The sequence below is a fragment of the Oxyura jamaicensis genome, chromosome 7 (assembly GCF_011077185.1).
Source record: "Oxyura jamaicensis isolate SHBP4307 breed ruddy duck chromosome 7, BPBGC_Ojam_1.0, whole genome shotgun sequence".
NCBI classification, from domain to species: domain Eukaryota; kingdom Metazoa; phylum Chordata; class Aves; order Anseriformes; family Anatidae; genus Oxyura; species Oxyura jamaicensis.
This window is the reverse complement of record NC_048899.1, coordinates 20,327,575-20,353,094: the sequence shown is the minus strand read 5'-3', so window position 1 is coordinate 20,353,094 and position 25,520 is coordinate 20,327,575. Positions and strand designations below refer to the sequence as shown.

Below are 25,520 nucleotides of genomic sequence, written 5' to 3'. Positions count from 1 at the left end.
AAAATTGAAAGTTTTGTGTCCCCAGTTCTTTATAACAGATAAAATTTGTTTTTCATTTCATTTATATACAAAATACATTTTTACAAGGAAGTGGACAGGATGAAATATATTCATATGACCTCAAGGAAAATTTCCATTGGAAATCACCTTTGTCCTATATGTATTTTTTTGTTGTTTTCAAATGTTTTTGTTGTTTACTGCTTATCAGAATCCACTAAGATTCATCAGTGTATCATGTGCAGAGGATAAGGATGGCTTATTTTTAGGATCACTTGTCCTCAACAAATTGCAATGATTCCAGGTGCAGGTCTCATTTTTGTCTGATTGTTGTCTGGCTCCATTCCATACATTCTTTATGTACTTATAAGTACAAGTACTTATATTAGAAAGATTTTTTGTTTGCTTCTTTGTTACTTGTATTTCTAAATGAAAGAGATACTTTTCATCTGTTATGATGAGTTGATTCTTTGGTGGAGTACAGTTATCTAATAGAAAAAGCAATTTCTACAGTGTGTCCAATGCTACTTCCTGGGAAGTGTGTCTAAATACCTAAAAGTCCTTTTGAACAGGGAAAATTCACACACTAGTTTAAAAAGTATTGTAAAAGTCTAGAAAACGAGAAAAATGCATAGCCAAAAAAGCATTTTGTAATGCATGGCTTCTGACAGGTTTTGAAATATTTTTGGGCCTTCTACCTGTCTCGTTGCAGATATGACACTGTTTTGCTTTTAGTTCTGTCAGTACAGTGATCATGAAGGATAGGTAAACAGTAAAGTTCAAGAGAAATACTTTATTTTGTGCTAACTGAAGTTCTCCAGCTGAGTCTGTAACTTGGGTATGGAGTAAATGTGGGAGAAACTTATTCACTTCAGGAAGACTGAAAGAACTAAAAGCTTCATGTTGGGTTTTTCTTTCCAGGTGCTATAAGTGTAATATAATGCTATTTCTAGTAGTAGAATAGAAATGACAGAATATATGGGATATCCAATTCTATAAACAATGTTGAAAATGGCACTAATTGGAACACCAATGTGTAAGGGTAGAAATACTGTGTTGTCTCATTTGGCTCTCCTTCCAGTGTTTTTGTTTGTTTGGTTGGTTTTAGTTTTCACAGTACATTGTTAGCTGCAATGGTCACAGGAAAAAATAGGTTTTGAAAGAAACTGGCTAACTTCATTTGTAAAAAGCTGTTAATTTTACAGATACAACATTTGATGTTATTAATATTTCTTTAAGTCTTGATTTAGCAGAATTTACCTTCTTTTAAGTTCAGGGTTACAGCAGACTGACTAACCTTTGGGTCAAATCTCCAAAAAGGAAAGAAAATCAGAGAAACCCTGACTTCCATACGCTGATACTATTTCTAACATTACTGTGTGCTAATAAGGAAGCACATTTAGAGAATGGAAAAATGAGGAAAATGTCCCTCTGGGCTTCCTAGGGAAAAAAAAAAAAAAAAAAAAAAAAATCATGAAAAGGCTTTTCTTTAAGATACTTTTCTTTAATATATAATCTGTTAGAGATGACCTGGAAAATTGGTTTTGTGCAAGTTAGCTTTAACATTTTAAAATCTGCAAAGATCAATAAGGAGAAAACCTTTTAACTTAGAAGTTACACACGGAGTTCTGTACAGTTTCATCTCAAGGGCAAAACACTGTGTTTTCTGAGTCATCAGAAAAATCACCTCTACTCTATGCAGACACATAAGCCAGTGAATACCTTGTTTTACCAGAGGCTGTTTTCATTGTATCATTTTTGACCCTCTAGCAAGAAGCACTGGAGCTTGATAACCTCTGTGGGAAACTGACCATAAAGCACTTGGAAAGGCACACCTCCTTTCAAAGAGCAGTGGCCAGAAAATTATCTTTGAAAAAGTATTTTTCATTCATACCATGTTCTTTAACTTCGTCTCCACATTTAGCTTAATGTTAGTTTTCAATATTTTATAGACAACACTTATTATCCTGAGTATATTTTTCTAAAGTACTTGTCAGTTGTGGCAGAAAGCAACAAATCTTAAAACATTTCACTGTCATTTTGTTTGCTGGTATTTGGAAAAATTCAGCAGTCTTTGGCATCTTAATTCCTGAAGCATGAAAGTGAAATGGAAAGATGGGAAGTAAATTCACTCATTACTAGCACATCTTGGGAAACAGCACTGGGAGAGAAACATAATGTCTAGGTTAAGTTGATTAGGAAGAAAATAAGCTTGTGACATAAAGTCTCAGGAATCAACAGGTGATAGTATGCAGGGGAAAACAGATCCATAAATTAAACAGGAGTGAAAGAGACATTACTTGCTGTTGCAGAGTACAATATGTAATATGTCAAATGAACAATTTCAAGCTAACAGTCCAACAAACACCTGCACAAAAGTGTTCTTACACTTATTATTTCAAGAGTCCACCAATTATGGAAAATAAAATCCCCAGTGTGTCTATTCCTGTTATTTTTTCTGTATATGTATATATCTATATATGAACAAAATGCTAACAATGGTGTTATTCTCTGCCATTAACTAGTAGACAGTGAAATGGACTCACCGTGCTTTCTGAAGTTGTTAAGAGGTTGAAGTTAATTGGTCCAAAATAACTGCACTCAGGAGTTTCATGGTATTGTTCTGAATCCACATGAAAGTGCAAGACTTCCTGCATTTTCAATAAGAAATACAGAACAAAATATGTTTGATCTCTGTATCAAGGTACACGTAGTACCAGTATATGGGTAGACACCACATTAGAGTGCAGAAGGTACAAATAACCTGCTAAACACACCTTACTACATCAGCTGTCTTAATAGATCCTTCAAGGACTCTTTTCACAAACAAGATCTCTCATCTATGTTTCTGTTTATGCTTTGTTATCTCTGTGTCTGTCTTCTCCATTTTATCACATTTTCTTTTGCTCTGTTGAGTCTTCAAAAAAAAAAAAATGTTCTGTAATGATAAGGTCCTTTTCAGATGTTTTCTGTCTAGATTTAAGGTTACAGGGTATGTTATCTTTAAACTTAGTTTAATCTCTAAGGCATTTAGCAAATGGGGAATAAAAATGAAAAGAAAATACCACTGCATATTTTAGCCCTGTTTCTTTTCTCTCTCTTCTGTGTTATGGTATGTTTATTTCAAGAGTACGACTTGATGAATAGGAATGGAACAGTACATGTTACTCAGGATTAGGCAGTTCCTGAACTTTGTATACCCAGGATTGTTCAAGGTAGGTATTGTCTTTTGCTGAAGCTGTATAAGTGAAGTCTTGTCATAGATAATAAGTATCATTGCTGGACTACACGTATGAAAATGGTCTGATGATACTAGCTTAGAGAATCTCTCTAGTTATGCACACTGTCTCAGAGTCTCCATCACAGACCATAATTTCTAGCTCATCTTGAATTCTGTGCAGCTACATCTCTTACATAACACCAGCTTTATGATCTCTGCGTTAATCTTCTGTTGTAGAATGTTTCATTTTCTCTGTTAGTACTTGTTTTCAAACTTCAACCCAGAACAAAGAAAAGACTGTTTCTTAAAAATAAGGAATGCTGGTAAGACATAGTTTTAAGTCTACATTTTTCTTTTTGATCTGGTCTGCAGCAGAGCGATCTGCCTCAGCTGCCTGAACATGTGAAGGAAAATGCTTCTAAGAGTAGTGTTAGTGGACTTTGGGAAATAGCCTGCTCAGAGTTACAGGAAAATATCTTGGAACCCACAGAGTGTTTTGGAAGGAAACAAAATGGAGGGTAAAGAGAGAATATTAGCATATGGGAGAATGTGCAGCTAAAATCGAGTGCCTACTATGAAATAGAAATATTAGTAATTTTGTAAGTCATTTGCTTCCCCACTCTCTGCTAGTGCTTTTGTTTCTGCATTATTATTTTTGTTTTCTGATTCACACCACAGCATATTTTCAATAATTTCTAGCTATTTAAAATAATTACAAAAATCATGAAATAGCAAATGACCGTGGAAAATGACAGCAGAAGGAATGTAAATGTCTGCAGGAACACTAGACACAAAATTATCGTGTTAGAAAACATCAGTCATAATCATTATTTTGTTTTGCTTAAAGGCAGAGGAACACAGATATTTTAAGAACTTTTAAAGGTCTAATCCAATATGTCTCTGAGTCTAAGAAAATTTCAACAAGAGAGAGTGCAAAGAAAAACATATATTCTAGATCTCTCTGTGAATTTACAACAAACAAACAAAAAACCAAAGCCCACACATGCTTTCATGCAACCCAAAATAAAGAGCATTTGTTTTGAATTCTGTACCTATAATTAACAGTAGTAGCACTGATATGTAGCAAACGGCATAACCAGTAAAATAATGGCTCTTCAGTTTCCACTCTAAGAATAGAAAACAGTGAGAATTATAAAATTACATCCTTAAAATAAGTATTTTGAAATGAAAATTATAATAAAGAGCAAAAGTATAACCTTTGAGCTGGCCTGGGAATGTACTATGCAGAAGTGTTCCTTTTGCAATTATATGAAAAGAGATTAGTAAATTTCCTATGGAACACACAACTTTAGAACTTTATTGTGCTAAAACAGAGAGGGATTATTTACAACGGTGGGTTTAAAACGTTGTGGTAAAACTGCTTTCCAAATACTTTGGCATTATTATAAAAATAGGAAGCAGAAGTGATCACGTTTGATTGAACTGTTTGATATAAACATATATATAAATTATATATATAGCATATATAATATATTAATTATATATATAGCATATATAATATATATAAATATATAAATTGTATGTAGTGAATAGAAAAGTTAAAAAAAAAAAGAAAAAAAAGGAGATGGAAGAGGAAGGCTACTGTGTTTAATTTTTGCTACATTTCAAATCTTATTTTTACTCTCCTGTGTAGTGAGATGGTGTTTTTATGCATCTACAGAACATTTTGGAAAGAGAACTCTGGAGTTATTCTTAGTTATTAATCACTTTGGTTTAGAAAACAATTTCTATGACCTTTTTTCAAGCCTGAAAATTTTAGACCATTAATTCTGGTTACAAAGTGATGTAGGCTATACCGTCTCACTTTCTTTATTTTTGCTCTTTCTAGTACATTTCACATTAGACACAGATGTCACAAACCTGGACTTCTCATTCTGCAAATTATGCTGCTAATGTGTTGGCAGTAATTTATATGGACATAAAGTACCAACTTAGTATAAATACTGTTTGAGTTGTTGATGATTTTATTTCAATTTGCCTTAAAAATCCTGTACTAAGATTTACCTCTAAAAAGTTTTTTTATTTTGTGGTGTCATATATTGTTTGATTGCTTGATTTAGCCCTTTGTAGATATTGGCCTACTTAAATGATTGTACTCAATCAGTGTAGTATCATGCTTGAAAAAAAAATAATTAAAACATCCTTGGTCACTATCACATGACTTAACTGTTGCTTCAGTTTCCTTATGTGCTTCTAAAACGTACAATTATTTTGTCCTCAAAAAAAAAAAGGTCAAAATGGACCACTGCACATTATTCATTTAAGAAGGAAAGTTTCTGCTACTGTATGTCCTAAACTTATTTAGTCAGTCTGTAGTCCAGTTGATGATTTAGCACAAGTATTCATTATCATACTGTGAAAATTGCTGTAATGTTGCAAATTAACATTTTATGATGGGCTACATATAACTGATACTTCTTCCATAGGATAGAATATTAGCAGCTCAACAATTTAATGTAAGCCAAAACCTTTTCTCAATTAAAAGAATTTCTCTTTCAGGTTCATAGTATTAGGCTGTTAACTTTTTAAGTAGTAAGACCACGGACCTTGTCTCAGTTTTGCTATGGTAGTAAACAGCAAATCAGTGGGAGTTTTGGTAAGTAAGAGTTGAAGTCTATATGCTACAGAATGTAGCCCTTCAATGTTTTGTCTTTGTGTAGAGCCCCATTCTGAAATGGCAATTCCTCAATTAGATCTTTGTTTTGCTCAGGGTAACAAGCAGCTCTTTTGAGGGCATCTGTTCTTCATATACAACAGAGTTATTTTATACCTTTCCTCCAGATGAAAATACTGTCTCATTTCAAAAGTGTCTGTAACAGCTGAAATGTATAAGTATCTCTGGAGCTGGTCTGGGGATAAGATGAATGAGCAGGTTCCATGCAGCCATTGAGGGTTTTTTTTAAGCCTCTTGAGAAATTTTGTCTTCGTTAAGTGGTGCATTGCAGAGAATCAACTAAGAATCATGGTTTTGTCTCAACAGTTTACTTACTGACTTCATAGAGTTTATGTAGCAGGTGTTATTAGCACTCCTCTGTAATAGTCACTTTACGGGGTTTGTCATCAATCTTAATAATGTCACCAGAATTTCAGCAGATGGTAGACATGATTCCATGCACTCGCTGCTTCTAAATTGCAACAGAACGGATTTCCATCATATTTTTAATTACAAATGAGAAATATATCAGAAACAGACTTGCCTCATGCTGACATTTCCAAAGGCTTTCTTCCAGGCAGGCCACGGCTATGCTGCTTTCTGTTTTATTATTTATTTTTTTATATATTTCACAAAGATTGAATGATTCACAGGAGATATTTTCAGCTTATTCAGCAATAGAATTAACTTTAGATTGGTCCTCTGTACTCTTCGGCTAAGCAGTCTCTTGTTTTGAATTGGAAGTTGAGATACTAGCTTTAGTGGTAAAATTATTGTGGTAGAAAGCTCTCAAAACCACAGAATGTCTTACTCCAGTAAGATCACCTCTTCTCCAGTCCAAATTTGATTGGCCAAAAATATTATCAAAGGTTATGAGAAATAAGGCAGACAGGAAGATAAAAGGAGGTTTTATATTTCTCAGTAGTTGTATAGGTAGCTTAAATGTGTAGTTACAAAGTCTTATAAATAGAGTGAGCCCATGAAGAGTTATGTCTGAGAGTAATCACTAGCTTTGGATATTTTTACACTGAAGAGTAAGAAACTATTTTTATAAATACTTAGAATAAATACAGGGATTAAGTTCTGTTGATAACGGGACTTCCTATTTAGGCATTGGTCTTGTAGGTAACAGTAAATTGTAGGGGCCAGTTCAACAAAGTACTCAGACAAGCACTTTAATTTCTACAGAAAACATTCTTTGAATAGCAACCCTCAAGTATTTAAAGTTACAATCACAATAAAATGCATTGATGGGTCAAGTTTTTATGTAACTATTTTTATAGCAACAGATGAAATTTCTAAATGCTTATCCAAGTGCTTCATTTGTTTTCCATGACCCATTTATGGGTTTATTTTCCTTTGAACATATGCTTTTATATTTGTCTGTGGGCCCATTCCTTCTTACCCCTGTTATTCATTTCTTACATATGTATTCTTTTAGTGGAGACCATAAATAACCTAAAATTAGGTGGTAGCTAGCTTTCCTTTAAGTAGCACATGTAACAGAAGTAGTTAAAACGTCATCGTCTTTTGGATGGGGATGAGAAATCATTGCACCAGAATTCTGGGTAATCTGTATGCATTTTCCAAATACTTTTAAATATGTTTTCTTTTTTTAAAAAAGATGACATTCTTTGAACATTAATAGTAGGTTTTAGCAGTCTATTTAATATACCGACAGCAAATTCCTCTTCCAATCCAAGGTAGTACAATGTATGCAAAACAGGTGGCAGTAATTTAGTAAATAGTTTTCCTCTATTTAAAACTTTATGTGTTCTGGCTTACTGACTTTTAGATTAGTGCAGGACTGGATAGCAAGTGGAAAATCCACTATCTAAATGAAGCATAGTCAATCAGTGGGCCATTAAAATTGGAATCTTTATCTTTGACATCTGTAAGCGTAATGACTGCATATTCTTTGAAATTTGGCACTACAATGCTTTATACTTTTCAGCACGTCTAGAGTATGATATCAGAACATAAAAATAGCTTCTTGAGTCACATTTTCCTGATGAGCCCATTAATAAATTAAATATAATATCAGAGTCAGTAAGTAAACGGAAGGAGTTAGACGGTAGAAAGTTACTTACATGTAGACACATTTTCAGCAGCTTGTGTCCAACAAAAAAGAGAGTGAACTCTGTTAAACAGGATGCTCCACAAAACTGGCTGTGCCCCAATTGAATACTTCCTCTCACCAAGACTAGACACATACACAGTTAAAAAAGGTTGACGTGACTTCAAGCCTGCAGAAATCAGGAAGAAAAAAATATTTTAGTTTTCAGTGGGCAACTTTTGCAAAAGTTGCATATATTAGCCTCTAATTAAGCACCTCTTGGAACTACCTCAGTGCTTTTTCAATAAGTGTCATTTATGTTAATTCTATCCTTATTAAGCAGACATCTTTGACATTCACTGTCATTAGGTTATCTGGGGAGATATCCCAATAAAGCAGTATGCAAATTAGATTTTTCCCAATTTATAGCATTTAATGGTAATCCTAGCACCTTTCAATAATATTTTCACAGTAGGAAATATCATTTTCTGAGAATAAATCTGGGCTTCAGTGGAAGCAACAGTGAAAAAAAAAAAAAACAAAAAAAACAAACAAAAAAAAAAAACACCCTTCAGAAGTCCAAGTAAGACAGGGATGATGTTTGGGAAATAGGGTTAAGGCAGCCTGGAGACTGCCACGTGGGGGCCACTGTGGTAGTGAAAAGGAGGAAAAAAAAAGAATGCACATGGAATTGGTTTGTTTAAAGCAAAAAGTTCCGTGAAGTGCTAAACATGCAGTTCCTCTGCCCTAACAGTCATCAATGTATACCATAAAAACACCATCCTCACAAAGACTATTAAATGGATTATTCACCTATCGGGGATTTAAAGAGTATGGATAACTGTGGAACATTGTGATAAAGGCTAAAAATACCTAGGAAAATGAGGAGAACTTAATTAGAGCATCTGAAAGAGAATAAGAGAATTAATGTATTAAAAATGGTAGATCCACTGAAGTATAATCATTTTGTGGACAAATATATTAAATGTCCCCCCCAAATGTCTGTGTAATTATAGAGCAATAATCAGCTATTCTTTTTTTTTTTTTTTTTGCGTACATTACTACAGGCAGGAATACGAATACATAGAAATCAAAAGACAAATTAACAAAGTGATTTGGAACAATAAACACAAATTCAAACTACTTACTATGAAGCTACTGTAAATTACATTCAGTTGCCTATAATAAAATGCTTTGTGGAACTAGGATAACAAACTAATATCATGGCATAAAACTGAAAAGAATTTTCCTAGAACTAGTAATTGATGCTGTTTACTGAAATCTCTAAATTACAAAAACACTGAATAAAAAACTCCACTACAGTCTTGGAAAATGGGAATGAGGTGCAATAGAAATCAAAACTGAGAGTCAGACAACCTTGCAGATGGAAAAACTTAACACTAAAGACAAGTAATATTTAATGTCTAAACAGCTTGCAGTAGTATTCCAGATTTTCAGTTTTATTTGATAAATATTCTTTTCTAAATTTATGCATAGAATAATAAGCTTGAATGAAAATACCTTCTTGCATGGTGGCCACAGTCTCAGAAATCTGTCCATAAAAGTATTTAGGTGGAAATCACTTAAGACCAATTTACCTGTAACTGATAATAAAATGGCCAAAAAATATAACATTATATATAATAAAATTCCTATTAAAATTGATGTAAAAATATAACTTATATAAACTTCACAGGTAAAAGTATTTCTATTAAAGAAATGAAAATTTGAAAAAATTATAGAAATATAGTTCAAGTTACCAGAAAACTGCAAATGACATTTATACTGGTCCCCAGCTTGCAAGAATACAAAAAAGAAATGGTATATTCTGGAGGATATTTTAGCTGTTACTGGTAACTATGGACAAATATATTAGGAATACAAAAAGAAAAAAAGAAAAATTGGTCTCAGAGATGCCAACAGCAGATGAAGATACAGTACATTTGGAGCTTTCTGTTTTGTTCTAATACTGCAGAAGTTAGAGCATCATTAAAGTGATTCTCTGGTATCTTGATGACTCCTGAAAGCACACACAATGCTGTGGCAATATGATCCTGAGGCTGTTCTCATTTATGCCAGGCCCTGGCTGGTTGTGGAACTGGAGAAGCAGGAGACAGCTATGTTCAGGCTGATCTTGCAACATGCACAGCTGAATTTTTTTTATTTTAATTTTTCTTCTGCATAACTATTACTGCATCACAGATTGTCCATACCAGATTTCAGATGTCATGGTCAGCCTTTCAGCTGTTTTAAATAAAAATATCATCATTAATAATGTGTTATAATTGTAACTGATAACCAGCTCTGAAAAAGGGTACATAATGATTAGCAGTTTGAACTGTAGCCCTTCCCACACAAAACACCCTATTCTTTTCAGCCACCTGCTGTCTCCTGATCCCTTGGCATAGAAGTATCTAATTCCTCTCAGCATACCTATGTGCTATCCAAGCCATCCTCCAGTGCTGTAACTGCCCACTAGCAATGTTGTGTCTGCATTGTAAACCAGCCTGGTCTCAGGGATTATCTCACTGGCACTGTGCCACTGCATCATTTCTGAGTGGGCTGGACAACCTACAAGTATGCAACAGAATGCTAAGCAAGGGATACTAGGAAGTGTCACGCAGCAGAAAGATGTCTACATTCTTCACTCCAGAAATCCTTCTCTTGCTATTTCCCTCCAAAAATACTTTCCATAATAGCCAAGGGAAATATGCTTCTAACTGCAAAAGCAATTAGGGAATAATTTAAATTAATTTTAAACCAATTATCTCCTCCTGTAAACCTACTTTAAAAAAAAAAAAAAAAAAAAAAAAAACCCCGTGTTGTTTAAGGTCTCCTTTACCACCATTAAATCTAAGCAGACTTAGGTTTTCCAGTGTGTTGATTGTACCTCCTGGTCTATCTGCCACAATAATCATCCACTGTATTTAAGATTTCCTTTCATTTTCATTTCCATATTAGTAGTAGCAGCACTGCTCTTTTTGAGGAGAGATGGGGTGGGGGAGACACTGGTGTGACAAGATATTTAATGAGTGATGCCACACACATTTGGGTTTATGACACTCATGTTATCATCTCATTTATGAAATAGCCTAATAAGCCTTTCATATTTTCTCAGAAATTTGACTATTTTTTAAAAAACATTTTCAATTTGTAGATATGTTGATCTACAACAAAGGGTGTGAGGCTGCATTAATAGATAGCGTGACTGATAAATGGGCTACTTTAGATTCTTGCCCCACTCACCTTTAACTGCCATTTCATTTGTTTCAATTATTTCCTGAGCAACTACATCCCTTGCTTTCTGTGGCCTCTATCAGATGAAGCATTAGCCTAAGGTATACATGTTCTCTTGATCCTCATAGCAAGCTAATTTTGGTTCCATGTTATGCCAGGAAGACAAACTCCTCCAGGACCACATCTTTATCTTCTGATTTTACTGGAATGTCGATTGCTAGCCCATAACAGTGCACTTTAAGAAAAACGTTGCATCAGATTAGTTTTCTTTAAACATTTTTAATAGACTTCCTTTGATTCCCTGTCAAGTTGCCAATGTTCAGACTTATGTCAATCATAAGAACTCTATATGCTCATGTGTCTTCCTTCATTGGAGTTACCCCCAGTATGTGCATGTAGCCTTCTGCCCTGATCTTTGCAATTCCTTGTTAAAAAAAAAAAAAAAAAAATCCTTGATTTCCCTGAAGGCTGTTTGAAGGCCAGAGGCAGTAGGGCAGAATACTTGGCCATGCTACAGTGCTGTGGCAGTGCTGTTCTGACTCAGTGACCTTACAAACACTTGTCCTTGACCCAAACTTGGCTCTGTTTTTGATAATTTGAATCTTTGGCTCCATAATATCTAAGAATCCTAATTACTTCTGGAAACACAGTGAATTCACGTGTGCTTCTGCAAAGAGTCATGTCCAGTTGATTGGGTGGAATATAGCACAAGAGTCCTGTGAACTTGCTTCCAGATATTAAAGGCATAAATTCCAAGTCTTACGTTGCTTAGGTGTGAAACTGCCAAAGATTTCCTTCTGATATTCACAGTTCTTTGGCTGTGGGCATAGCTTCAGACAGCTAACACCCAACAGCATCTAGGTATAATAAATTACATCCCAGTCACCTGGAATACTGTGGATTTCAATGGGAACATGAAGTACTTTTTGAGCACGATGGCAGCTGGAACTGCTTATTGCAGAATCATATAGAGCACATTTAATGTTGATAAAAGGAAGTAATATTTAAAGAACCTAACTGACTTGTGGAGCTCAATAACTATGTGAAATGTATTTGAAAGACAGAGTGGTAGAATGCAATAAAACATTTGATGAGTTTATGTATAATAAAATGAGTCACACTAAAGACTGAATAAAAACATACCAAAAGAGCTGCTGGATTTGCTTCTAAGTCAGCAAGCACTTACTGAGGTTAGGAAGAAACTATCCCAATAGGTAATTCATTTCCCAATTTTCTACTTTTCTGTGTTGTATGTTGGTCATCTACCAGACCAGAAAGAGCAGAGCTCTTATGTCATTTAGCAATTTCAAAAAATTGCAGCTGCTTATTCAGTCCTTTTCTCAATATGCTTCAAATAAATGATCAGCTGTCATTCAGAGAGGGGAGAAAGAAAACTCTTATTTAATTATAACACAGCACAGTTTTCTTGTTTCTTTGAAAATGGACATACCTATCCTCACATAAACAACAGTATAGAACAAAATTCTTATTTTAGCATATTACTAAACTATTGCATGCAGATAAACATACATTTTCTTAATGTGTGCTATTTTATTGAGGCCCCCACCCCCAGGTTACTTCAATGCTTCAGCTTTCTAACGTCTCAACACTATCTCATGACTGGACTGTTGAACTAGTTTTAGCTGTCATAAATGACCTTTAAAAGTTGTCTTGAACGACTGATACAAGTGGCTCCATATAGAGGTCCTGAGAGTCATGTCTTCCTTCTAATACTCCTAAAACTTGACTGTTACCTTATTAACAGAAAAAAAATGTGTTTAGAGGAATTTACATGTGTACTAACAGACATCTCTTTAGCCCAGACATGACACCCTTCCATTCTGCTAAAGCCATGTCTTCTCATGCAATACTTTGTTTAGGGCTAAGCTTTGAAGAGCTCTTTAACTAGTGGTGGCACAGTCATAGTTATTCCTCTCATAACTAATTAAAAATTAGAAGCTCCAACTTTGTCAACAAAACATATTTTTAAATCTCACTGACCAATAGCTAAGTTCTTCTGAAAGTCTGGTGTACAGCTCAATGCAGATGTGGAGGAAATTTTACAGTGAATGTGGAGGTCCATTTTCAAGTGCTTTACATTGGTGGAGCAACATAAAATTGTGCTAATCCAATTCAATGAGTTCTGGCAGGAGACAAAATCTAACTTGACAAGGCCACAAAATCAATTCTAGAACTATAACTACCATATAGGAGGGTCCCACAAACTGAGTAAAAAAAAATCTCTTCAGTAATTTGACTTCAAATCAGAAACAACCTTACTGGATGCTTCTCAAATTTTGGTTTGAGTAGTTTCCACTTCACTGGTATCCGTCTCTCTATAATGATAATTTGTACAGCTGTAATAATTAAAAAATCCATATGACTGATTAACTTCATTTCCCTCCCAAATATCTCTTTTTCATATACTTAAATATTTACACACAAAATACTCACATAGATATAAAACATATTTGTATTTCATTCTGTCATTTTGTCAGTCAAGGTTTTGAAAATACTTTGAGCCAATACACTATTCTACAAAGAACTTTTAATTAGAATTATAAGTCAGATTAAATACTATTTCATAACACGGAAAATTCCAAGTAATTTTCTGATACTCTCAAGAAAATCTGAAATACTTTGTCTTGTTTAATATGACAACTATGAAAACAAAAATCTAATCAAGAAAACTTTCATACTGTGTTTGAAAAGCTGTGAACCATTAGGTCCCATTCCCACACAGCGCTAGTTGAAGCAACTTTAAGAGAATGAAAATGTTACGATTGACTTGGTACTTTCTCTCCATGCAGTACTCTGGAAAACTCTGTTTAAGCGTAGGCTAACAAAATGCACCCACAGTTTATAGGGGACCTTTCATCTTATTCCCTTGGAAAAAAATACATAATTTATATATATATACACATATAATTTTACTACTTGAGCTATTTCAACTGTTTATGTAGCGTAAGAGCTGTAGCTGAGACTGTGCAACTGTTGTGTCCAACATGTTGAACTGCTCCATACTAACTAGCATATATTGCATGGGATGAAGGAGAAACACCCCAAAACACCACGTTTGACACATAAACATTTTGCTTAGCAATAGTTTACTCATTTTGCCTTAAAAGCCTGAGGCCACAGTGTGATACTAATGATATTCTGTAAACAAGCTGTATGGAACATTGACCTACTATAGTGATAAACTAAATTCAGTTGATTTATCATAGCAGAATTGAAGATCAAATTTCTTAATGCTGAACACACATGTATGTCTCCAACCCATCATTTGTTGCTTTTACATATTCTTACATTCCAGGTAATGGAATTAACAGAATTCTGTCTGTCAACTTTTCTATGTACAAATACTTTTTAAATAAGCAGGTGGCATCTTTGCCTGTGATCCTTACCACTACCCCTTTTTGCTTCTGGAAGAAAGAACATACAAGATATGGCAAATGAAAACTGCAAGATACTGCCAGACATTATGGTGTGTTGAACTATAAACTATGCAGCACACATGAATTTTGATCCTGCAGAGCCACAGAAAATTTTCCTAGAGCATTTTGGAGAATACTACTTACAGAACAGCACTGCTTTCCAATCTGCTGTCTCTTCATACTTTGCCCTCCCCCCAAAAAAACACATCTGTCTCCTACCAGTAGCTTCTAACTCACATCCCCTCGATGTCTTCAAACAGGAAGGAGAAAGTGGGAGAAGCTCACTGTCACCAACATCAGCGAGTCAGCCTGGGAGCCATTCAGACATTTCTCTGATGGAGTCCAGTGTGAAAAGAGGGAGAGCAATCTTTGAGAAGATGTCGTCAGAAAATGGACAGAACAGCAATGCTGAAGGTTAGCCTTAACACTTTGATCTGATTTCTTGTTTTAGTTCTCTATGGCAGTGATCTCCAAACTTTTCTGATCACAGACATTTTTCAATAAAATATTTTCAAGCAAGTACTCCCAATACATGTATATTAATTTATGGATTATATACAGCTACTATCCTACCAATATATTATGTATATGATGAAGCATACACAAAAATAAGTAATAAAAAGGGATGAAAGATGAAATAAACACTTTAAAAATGTATACTGTTTATAAAGGTACAAAAAATACATTCTGCCTACAAATCAATTGATTGTCTTGTGGAGACCCTAGAGTCTGCACTCCATTGGAGACCATTGCTCTAGAGTGTCAAAGAATGTATGTACCTGTGTTTTGGTTTAATAGAGAAACAATATTGATAATACACTACTTGGTTTTTAGGCTTTATGTAATGATATATAACATACTAATATATGGACATACTTGAGATTTCTTAATTGTATACTTCTGATGGTATTATAAAGTAAATTCATGCTACAGATCAGTGATGTTAGTGCAAAACCAGCTCACTGCATGACTATCTCCTTTTATTTCTCCCCCTCCTGATTTTATCTCGTGTTCTCTAAAATCTATGCTGGTAATATCAGATAAAAGAGCGTATATAATTCCTTCACACACAAATTAAACAATGCACTTGATTTCTGATGTGACAATTTGCAATCACACTCATATAACCCGTGCAGCCTTCAATAAGAGAATGTGGTGTGCTTATCAATGCAAAACCAGCTTTCCACTTTTTTCTTTTCTTTTTTTTTTTTTTTAATAATTACATAATTTTTGAACAAAATATAAATATGACGGAATTGTGGAATATGTTTTGAGGATGTATTTTATATAATCTTCATGTATGAATTTTTTCAAATGTTATTAGTCTTTGTAGCTCAATAATTTAAAACTTACTCATAATTTTTGGTGAAGACAACCCAAATCTACAAATATGTTATCAAAAATATGGACAGCAGTCATTAGTTACGAGAAAGCAATAACTTGACTTTATATTTTGGTGGAGATAGTTCAGATTTGGCAATGTGTTGTTTTTATAATAATATGTTGATTAGCCTCCTGAGCATTATTTTTATTTCATGCCCTTAATATTTTCTTAGTTTGATCATAACGTTGTTTATACTGGCTATCCATAAACTTAACCTGATCCATCCACAGGAAATTGGGAATAACTATAGTGAAACAAGTGAAATTGTATTGTTTAGGAATTAAGTAATAGTATCATCCACTCTGCTGTCTTCAAGAGTTTGTAACCCAGATGCAAATATGCCCTCTGGGCTGAAATATGTCATTAGTTTTGAGACCAAAATTATATGGCTTCATGTCTAATTTTACAAGTTGTTTGCAAAGGAAACTTGACCTGCAATAAGATATAAAGAAATTCAAGCATTCAAGAAGAAACTGAAAAGGTTTTTATCTTAAAGTTCTGTATTTTCTTCCCTTTAGGTTTAGATCTTTCAGATCTATTCAGCAATTCTCTTCTGTAATCTGTGTTTAGGTGTAATCCAAACATGCTCTATAGCACAGAAAAAAATACTTATGCATGTATCGGCTTGCAAAACATATTCCAGCCTCACCATTTTTGTTCACCTCTATGTTAAAGCAAGCCTCTTAAATGAATATGTCCAAAAGAAAAAAATTACTGCAATATGCATACCAAATCTGAAGAGAACTGAATCTTCTCGGAACTACAAAGTGGGGTTTTATATAATAGTGGTCTTATTGCTTCTCACATTATAGTCGCTGGCAGCACATGCTGGAAATTTTGAGTGAACTCTTTTAAGTTCTCTCTTTCAATGTTTCTTCAAATGTTTCAAATCCTGAAGTGAGGTTTATAGATGTATTGTTAGCTTATATTACCCAGATCAATATTTTTTTGGATAAGTATTTCAAAACTCAGGGAAAAGCAAGAAAAGTTACCTAGGTTAGGAGACAGAAATCCAAGGCTCTATGTATGCTATGACCTAAGGAGTGTAATGTTAGATCCAGTTAAGACAAAACTTAAAATGGCAAGCAGATACAGGTATTCTGAAGCTATCTTGCATGCAGATTTTTAATTTTAAAATTAGACATTATTAGTGGAAAAGTTCATTATTATTTATCACTTTGCAATGTAACCCTAATGTAGTCCTAATGTTTCATGGCAGTATTTGTTGAGCTCAGTATCATGCTAGTGGATTGCGGAAACTTGGAAGATCAAATAGATGGAAGTTAGGCCTGTACTATATAGAAAACTGGTGAAAAAAATATTTTAAAATTACAATTTATATTGATGACATGATACAAAGTCAAGATTTGAATAGCTGACAAACTGTCAATATGTAGGTGGGTATGCAAGCTAAAATTTAAAAGAAAAAGTCTCTCAGGGCATAATGAGAAACTACAATAATCTGCTATATGTACCTCCATTGGTCCTACCCTCCAGAACCAAACAATTCTTCAAGAGCTGCATAATCTGGAAGCATGATGAAGACTATAAAAATTCAGATCACTCAGATTCTTCCCATGTTATTTTTAATTCCTGATAACAGAATGAAAAGGGATAAAGTCTGATTCAGAATGGCAGGTTGAAAATACTGCATGTTTCTAGTATGCTCCTTTCATCTGAACCTTTACAGTAAAACTAGTTTTTTACACTTTATGTAGGAATGTGGTGCCTTTTAATGAATGCTTGCTTATCTTCATATGATTACATGAGAACAGAAATACTTTTATAAATAAGTATTTTTTAAAACAATGTATGCTATTTCTAGAATTAGAACTGTGAACATTTTCAGGGCATGTATTCTTATAAATAGTTTTTTTAAAAGTGCTCATAAAAGCTGTGCCTCTCAGCCATTATTGTTACCAGTTCACTGTTTGGATAATGAGTTCTTACATTTAACATTAAAATAATTTTTTTTGTAAGGATTTTCTTCAACCCAGGGAGAACAAGAGAGCCAATGGAAAAAACCTGTTGTAAATTAAGGTTGAATTCTGCCCAACTTTTTGTGCCCTTTGAATTTCTTTTGATAATCAACCACTGGGAAGCAAGCCCTTGCCTGACGTTGTCTATTTATAAATGTTGAAGCATTTCACTCAGTGTCTCCTCAACTGCCGTCTTCATTATGGAAAACCAAACACCTTAAACGTCAATATAGATAAAGTTAATTTCAATGCTGTACAGAAGAAGGAAGCTAAAATGATTAAGTATGTTGAAGCTGCAGTAACACATTTCTTCTTTCTCACGGTCAGTGCACAAGAAGCATAGACTGGAATTTGAACAAGACCGCCTGTTAGGTTGACAAATCCTACAGAATAGGCACATCCTGTCCCTCTAGTACAGCTTTTCTCACATTGCGGAAAGGAAAAAGAGATATTCACTGAGGTACAAAATAGAATCCTCTCCTCAAAACCTTTGGAGGAGGTGTTTGCAGCTTCAGGCAGAGATCCGGAGATAAATAATACAGTTCCCTTTAAAGGTGGGTCACAGGAAAAACAGTTTCATAAACATGGCTCTGTTGTTTCAAGTAACTAGTGCTTTAATATATCATAATCAATTTATTTCTTCTGTGGAGATTTCAGTGACTTATTTTAAACGTCAATCTCCCTCTGTTTTTCAGATTCTAACCCAGTAAAACAAGGATAATAAATCACACTGACATATGTAAGAGTTGGTTATCTATCTATGTGTTCTTCCAAATACTTCCACCCATTATTAGAGATTTGTAATGCTGTAGCTGAATGCAGTTTTTAAACAAACAACCAGAATCAGATCAGGAATGAAGAACACTCTTAACACAAACGTTACGTCATTAATACTGCAGAGAGAGAAGAATGCAGATGTCACATAGATTAACTGAAACTCTCTGGGCTGGGGCTGGTTTTTCCACCTCAGTGGTAAGATCAATATTTTAGTCAACTTTCCTTAAGCCATATACTATATATATTTCATGACATGAATAAAAGTTTCATCTCGGTGAAATGAAGTGACATGAGGGAAGTGAAACTGATATTTGTTTGAACCTAGTCCCGGACACACATCAACTTACTGTTACAGTCACTGAGAACAGGTTCCGTAATGGCATTTGGAGACTGCCTGGAAGCTCAGGCTGGAGGAGATTTACTGTTCTGAGAAATATACTGGAAAGGGCTACTTGTTATGTTTACAACAAGACAAGTCATAAACCTGCATCTTGTAACACCGTAAGAGGCTCCTTGGTAAGAGGTTAACATGCAGGCTAAACATTACCTGTTACTTACCCAGTTTGAGATATATTTCAATGTAGACTTTAAGTAAAATTAGAGCATCAGATAATATTAACGATGAACAGAGAGAGAACACTATTTTTTTCTAATGTCTTAGACTGAGTGGAACATTTATAATCACATGGCTAACTATAAGTGAACACTTGTTCATCTACATTTCAGAAATGTGTCCAAGCATTATGATATACAGTAGAAACAATTATTTCCTGTCCAAAGCACCATTCCCCGGAAAAAAAAAAAAAAAAAAGAGAGACAGACAGACAGACAGACAGATAGGATTCTTCTCAGTTTCCTAAATCACAAGAATCTTTTTGTTTGTTTTCTTCTGGTTTTGTTGTCTGTACTAAGTATGGTTTTTAAAAAAACAGTTCTCTGTCAAAAAACCTTTATTTTTCTTTCTTCCTGATCATGTGACCCTGCATCTAGAAGCATCTAGAAATTTTTAAACTACAATAGTATTCATTCTAAAGTCAAAGGATAAAAATGCAGGATAATTGTGGGTAACAGCAAATCACTCTGACTTCAAAGATTCTAGGATCTGACATTGTGTAAAACATTAGATCACCCAAATAATGACATAAAAAGACTTGTCCACTGTCCAAATGAAATTAATAAACCATCTATATGGTATCAACCTATTACTGCCTCCACTCTATTTTTGATCAGAAAATGCTTAGCCTGCATGTTTAGCAATTCCAGATTCAAGGAGATCAAAGGGGAAAGTAAATCTCAGTGAGCAAGACCTCTTACAGCTAAGGCTGACACTACTTGCTATGTATATTAACTGTGACACATTCAAATATCTTTGTTGTGATGTTTTAAAGGAAGATTGATAGTTTCTTTGATAATCAGTATTGATTAGTTATCAGTTAGATCGTTACTGTAAACATGGAGCTATTTTGAAAAAAAAAAAAAAATTTACTTAAGGTGTTTGAAATGCTCTGTTCATTGGCTTTCAGTGACATAATTTGTCTCCTTTTTTGAACTAGTTATTTTCTTTACATGCTAGGCTTCCAAAATCATCTTTGTTGACAGCCAAGGTTATATTCTACTGTGGACATTACTACCTGTTTTACTAGCCCATTTTTTTACCGCAATAACTTTATTTTATCCACAGAGGTATAAGTGACAGGAAACCTGTCTAAGTAAGTTTTGGTTGATGACAACACTGAGAGAGAGAATCCAAATTTGTGGATTTGACAAAACTGAAAAGGCTTTTGTAACAAAAGACAATAGTAGTAGATAAGATTATGTAGCAAAGAGGAAGAGTATTTGTAAGAAATTTCCTCATTTATAATTTGTATTCTACAATCCAGACAGGAATTAGTTTGAGACCAGAGCAAAAAAATTGCTCTAAGTAGGAAGTTACTTTCTGCACAGATTTGGCAATACTGGCTTAAATACTCTCTTTCTCTGTCTCTCTCTCATTTTACCTTGGATCAGTTCACTCAAGGCCACTTTTTCAATTTGCAGTGCAGATTCTTAAACAATAGTACCAGCACAAGTGACAGGAATGGTGTACTGCAGCCCAAGAGCAAGCATGAAAATTAATAATGCTTAAGGTACCACTGCTGTAGAAACCCCAGAGTTGTGAAACTGTCTCCTTATTTCCAGAGACATTGAATTGCAGCTGCAACAAAAGCTGTTAAAATAACACAGCTTTGAAATGGCAAAGCTTTGCTAATGGTACTTAGGTCTGTATCTAAAGAAGAAACACACACTGCAAACAAAGGGACACTCTCCAAAGGACTGACACAACTGAGGAAAACTTAGGGCTGAAACTGTCCTAAATTGCACATAATTTCAATGAAATAGTGCTACCTCTCCATGAACTAAGGATGCTAGTATTATCATATTTTATTTATGCATGGATTTAACATAGGCCTGATGCAGTAGCATGGAGTTTGTTTATAACTAAAATAAGTGGGGAGTTTGCAAGTAGTGAGCAAGTAGAAGTACTACTACAGGCAACCTAGTACTACTAGGTTCTGTATCAAGTTTAATTGTTCTGAGTGTGCTCTGCAACAAAAGAGATACCTCTAAGTATCCACTATGAACTGGAAAAATCTGTTGGGCTTAAGTCAGGTTCTGTCTACAAAAAAAAAAAAAATAATAAAATAACGGAAAATTACTGGCAATCACATGTTTTAAAATTGATTGTTGTCAATTGACTCTAAAAATGATTTACAGGAGAAAGTTACTGTAACTGGCAGAGTTTTCGCAGAAGAATTTGAACTGTAGTTTAATTAGATCTCTCATTCTTCTAATGCCAGATTTGGTAAAAACATTGTTTTTAGAAAATAGGATGGTCGAGTTGAAACCATCATCTGAATTAGTCTTTATGATGAAAATACACATGATGCTGTGCATACATATCAGCCACCTACAAATTCTAGGCAAATATTGGACATGACAAAATGACAGAAGAGTCAGAGCTGTAGTTGACTTATTTAAATTGCAGCTTGTACTAAAGTTTTACAAAGCCAATACTAACTTGGAGTTTTTTAATAATGTTGTGCTCCCAGCAACAATTTTGCATGTTTAAATGAGGTATACAGTATTGCACACCTATTTTGTCCGCAGCCCTGTTTAAAAATCTGTCCCATTACAGTTTATAAAAGAAGATCCTCACTAAAGTCATATACAACTAGTCTACATTGGTCTCTAGGGCTGCAGGGCTTTACAGGAAGTTATTTGCATTTCAAATGACTTGCAATGAACACTGATTCAGACAACATAAATGATACTAGAAACAATTAATTACTTGAAATAAACCTGTTTAATTGTTAACCAATGGGCTGAATCCTGAGTTGAAGAGGCCTGCTTTTACAAAAGAATAACAATGTGTAATAAGAAAGTCACAATCTTGCAAATAACATAAAATGACAAAAAAATAAAAATAAAAATGTATGACATACTTGGATAGAAGATAGGGTCAGCTCAGTTCACCCTGTAATAAAAATGTTGTATGATATTCTTGTGAATTAATACAAGTTGGTGAATGCAAAGACTTACACATCTTTGCAGTTAATGGGCCTTACCTCCCATCTCTAAATTGACAATCTTACAATTACATCAACTTCAATGGAGTTATCCTTGATTTATGTGGTTGCAGATAATGAAGAATCAGGTAGAATGTCTCAAGTGTTTTGTTTGTAATTTGGGACAGAGTTCTAAGAAGCATCTAGAGAACTGACACATCGTCATGTAGGGTACACTTGTTTTTGAAGTAATCCTTTCTGGCATTTATTTGTACTAGATGTGTAACCCCTTTCTACACTAATTTTATCTGGCCAAAACTGACATGTTTATCACTACAACTTCTGTCTGTCTGCCTCTGGTCTGCTTCTTTACTCAGTGCTTCAGACTACTTCTTCAGGCATTACTCTAAAAGTGTTTAGACCGTGAGCTTCAGACTATTTCCCATGACAAATCCATAGCCATTCATCATTCTTTTCTGCATCTCTTTCCCTAACTTCCACCTAACAAATTCAGAAAGGTCCATTTTAGTCTCCTTTCATTAAGGACAAATATAATTGCATGGGAGTAGGTGACATGACATAAAATTACATTTCTTTATGAACTGATCCTTATTTCACTTTAAACTAATTCACAGTACTTCTCTAATATAAGGATAAATACATTTACTAAATGTTGCTATTCTGTGTGCACTAATATTTCTAAGAACTAACTTGTGCAGTATTTTACACTTATACATGAAAATAGCCTTTCAAAGCAGTAGCACTTGCAAATCCTGCAGTAACAGCTGTGAAGTTTCTTTGGAAAGATGGTAGTTTTAATCTATAGTGAAATAATATTCAATTTGGATAAGCATCTTTAAGTAGTACCTTTCAGCCACTGGATAGCTTCCTTTTCGTTTGTTGTTGTTTTCTGTTTGTTTGTCTGTTTGTTTTGATTCTAGGCAATCAAAGAGATCTTTAACCTGCTCATTTCTTTTTGGAAGGATGTTTATACACTATGATTATATTACCCTATAACTTTCTTTTCCACCATCTAGACACAGTTGCATTTCTCCATGTGGGAATATTTTCTCTGTTTCTTCTCTACATTTTCTCAAGTTTTTCAGGTATCTTTTTATAATATGGTTGTAAGGAACCTTTTTTCCCCCTCCTTTTAAGTTCTTACAGTTTAAAGATGTTCTTTCTCCACTCCATTCCATACCCTCTTTGTCTCTGATTGCAAATTGAGCAAAGTATGTTTCAGAAGCATAGTTTGGTCCATCAGGAATAACAAAGCATAAGAACTACATAAAACTGCACACTCAACAATTCATGCCTCTTACAAATGAAGTTTTTTTCTAAAATGTGACAGACCCATAGGGGATAATGTTTTTTTCTGAGCTCCTTTGAGAGCCATAATATCCCATTTTGCATTCAGGCAGTCTTAGGAGAAGCAAATTCCCTATAGACTCATTTGAGTATTTGAAAGCACCAGAGAAAACTCTTAAACTTCTAGTGGCACTGAACTTAGGCACTGAAATCTGCAAGTATGCACTTGAATAAATATCCAGGAACTGAATAATGTTAATCCACAGATTATTTCTCTCATCACCATGAGTTTTGCTTTCTCAATACCAAATGCTTCAATTTCTCAGCAAAAGTAAAACCCTCAAACCACTGAAGTGCTATGGAACTTTTTATTAAATGTTTCAATTATACCAAAGCCTTATTTTCCTAGAAGAGTTATCAAAACAACATTTACAGAAAGCTCTATGGCTGAGTACCAACGACTTCTATTGTCCCCGCTGAAAACAATGAAGGCAATGCTCATACTGATGTTTAACCTATCGTGAAAACATGAAGAAGCCCATAAGGGATAGCTAATGTATCATTGGATACAACTGGATGAAAGCCAGAATTCTCTAGTCCTATTATGTATGTCAAGCTCTGTTCACTTAATATAGTTGATACATTACCATTAATAAAATAATTATATCCTCTGAAATAGATGGTATCATTTAAGACCCACCTGACAAAGGAAAACAGTTTTCAGCTTTTTCTTGGCATACCTCATATTGATAAACATAAGATTCTTCTAACAAAATATTTCATCACAAGCACACATTTATCCTCAAAAGAATCAGAAAATATTACACTTTTGAGTTCTCTTGAATGAGCAAAAGCTTAGAGCAAAATGAATGAGCTTAGATTGCTTAAACTCTCACAGCATCAGAAAGAGTTTTGTATTATGTTATAAAACAACTAGCTTCTAAGGAGACTTCATTTCCTGTTTTAAAGGTAACAAGAGAATAGTTTCTATTACCTTCGCTCCCCAGGTGGCTAATAATATGTATCTATTAAAATGTTTTTTAAAACAGTCCATTAAATTCATTGGCCCCTATTCAGCAAGGAATTTAATCACATGTCTAACTTTAAGCATATGAGTATTCCCATTGCACTTGAGGAAACTATTCATGTGCTTATGATTAGGTAGAATCTAAGAATCCCTTGCTGAATCAGAACAATACTAAGAAAGGTTTCAAACTTGTAAACATTCTTGAAAATTAAAGCAAAGGCTAATAAATATGCTGGTAGTAATCTGTGTTAACCAATATAATGTACCTTTAAAATAAAAGGATATTGATGGGTTATGGGGGACTATCCCCCTGTTTCTGGACCATGTGTTCAACATCTCCACTGTTTTGGTTAGATTTAGTTTAATGTACAGACTTCGCACTTGGAGGACAGCAATTTTCTGTCTCTCCTGATTTCTACTTTCTCTGAAAACCTTTTTTTTTTTTTCTCCCAGCTGGCTTTCATTGATTGTAACTGCTGCTGTTCTTTCTTAAAGTGTAGCAATTCTTTTGCCTATGATTATTGCCCCCCATATACAAATGCATTGCATGTAATAAGGATAATTAAATAGAAGATTATCTTCATATATGTTCTGAGTAGGGTCACATGAAAATATTAAGAAAATGAGTAGGTTTACACTGAAAGCCACTCTTCAGTGGGTGTCCACATCTACGTCTTTTTTTTTTTTTTTTTTTTTTTTTTTTTTTACAGAAGATTAAGGTCACTTTTTTATATTTGCTTGCTATAACTGGACCTTGAACAGTTATGTCAGCTAAACAGTTTTACAGTAAACAGGCAGACAGGCTAGATGTGGCCTGGCATTTCTCTCTGGTGGGATACCTTTTCCCTGGCACTCTGCTCTATGCCAGGTGAACAGATA

At 34.3% G+C, this 25,520-nt stretch overlaps 1 protein-coding gene and 1 long non-coding RNA gene across 3 annotated transcripts in view; one reads left to right on the top strand and one right to left on the bottom strand.

The window, feature by feature from the left end:
- Nucleotides 1–25,520, top strand: part of XIRP2 (xin actin binding repeat containing 2) — a 201,652-nt gene that overhangs the window by 157,828 nt on the left and 18,304 nt on the right. For both annotated transcript variants that reach the window (XM_035331349.1, XM_035331350.1), the window contains exon 6: nt 14,882–15,035. In XM_035331349.1, the coding sequence (XP_035187240.1) occupies nt 14,882–15,035 (154 nt within the window). The remainder of the gene's footprint in view (nt 1–14,881; nt 15,036–25,520) is intronic.
- On the bottom strand, nt 1,770–4,346 carry LOC118169769. Its single transcript, XR_004752270.1, has 3 exons — nt 4,270–4,346; nt 2,544–2,648; nt 1,770–2,158 (listed from the first exon to the last, which is right to left on the bottom strand). It is a non-coding gene; the product is annotated as an uncharacterized LOC118169769 (long non-coding RNA).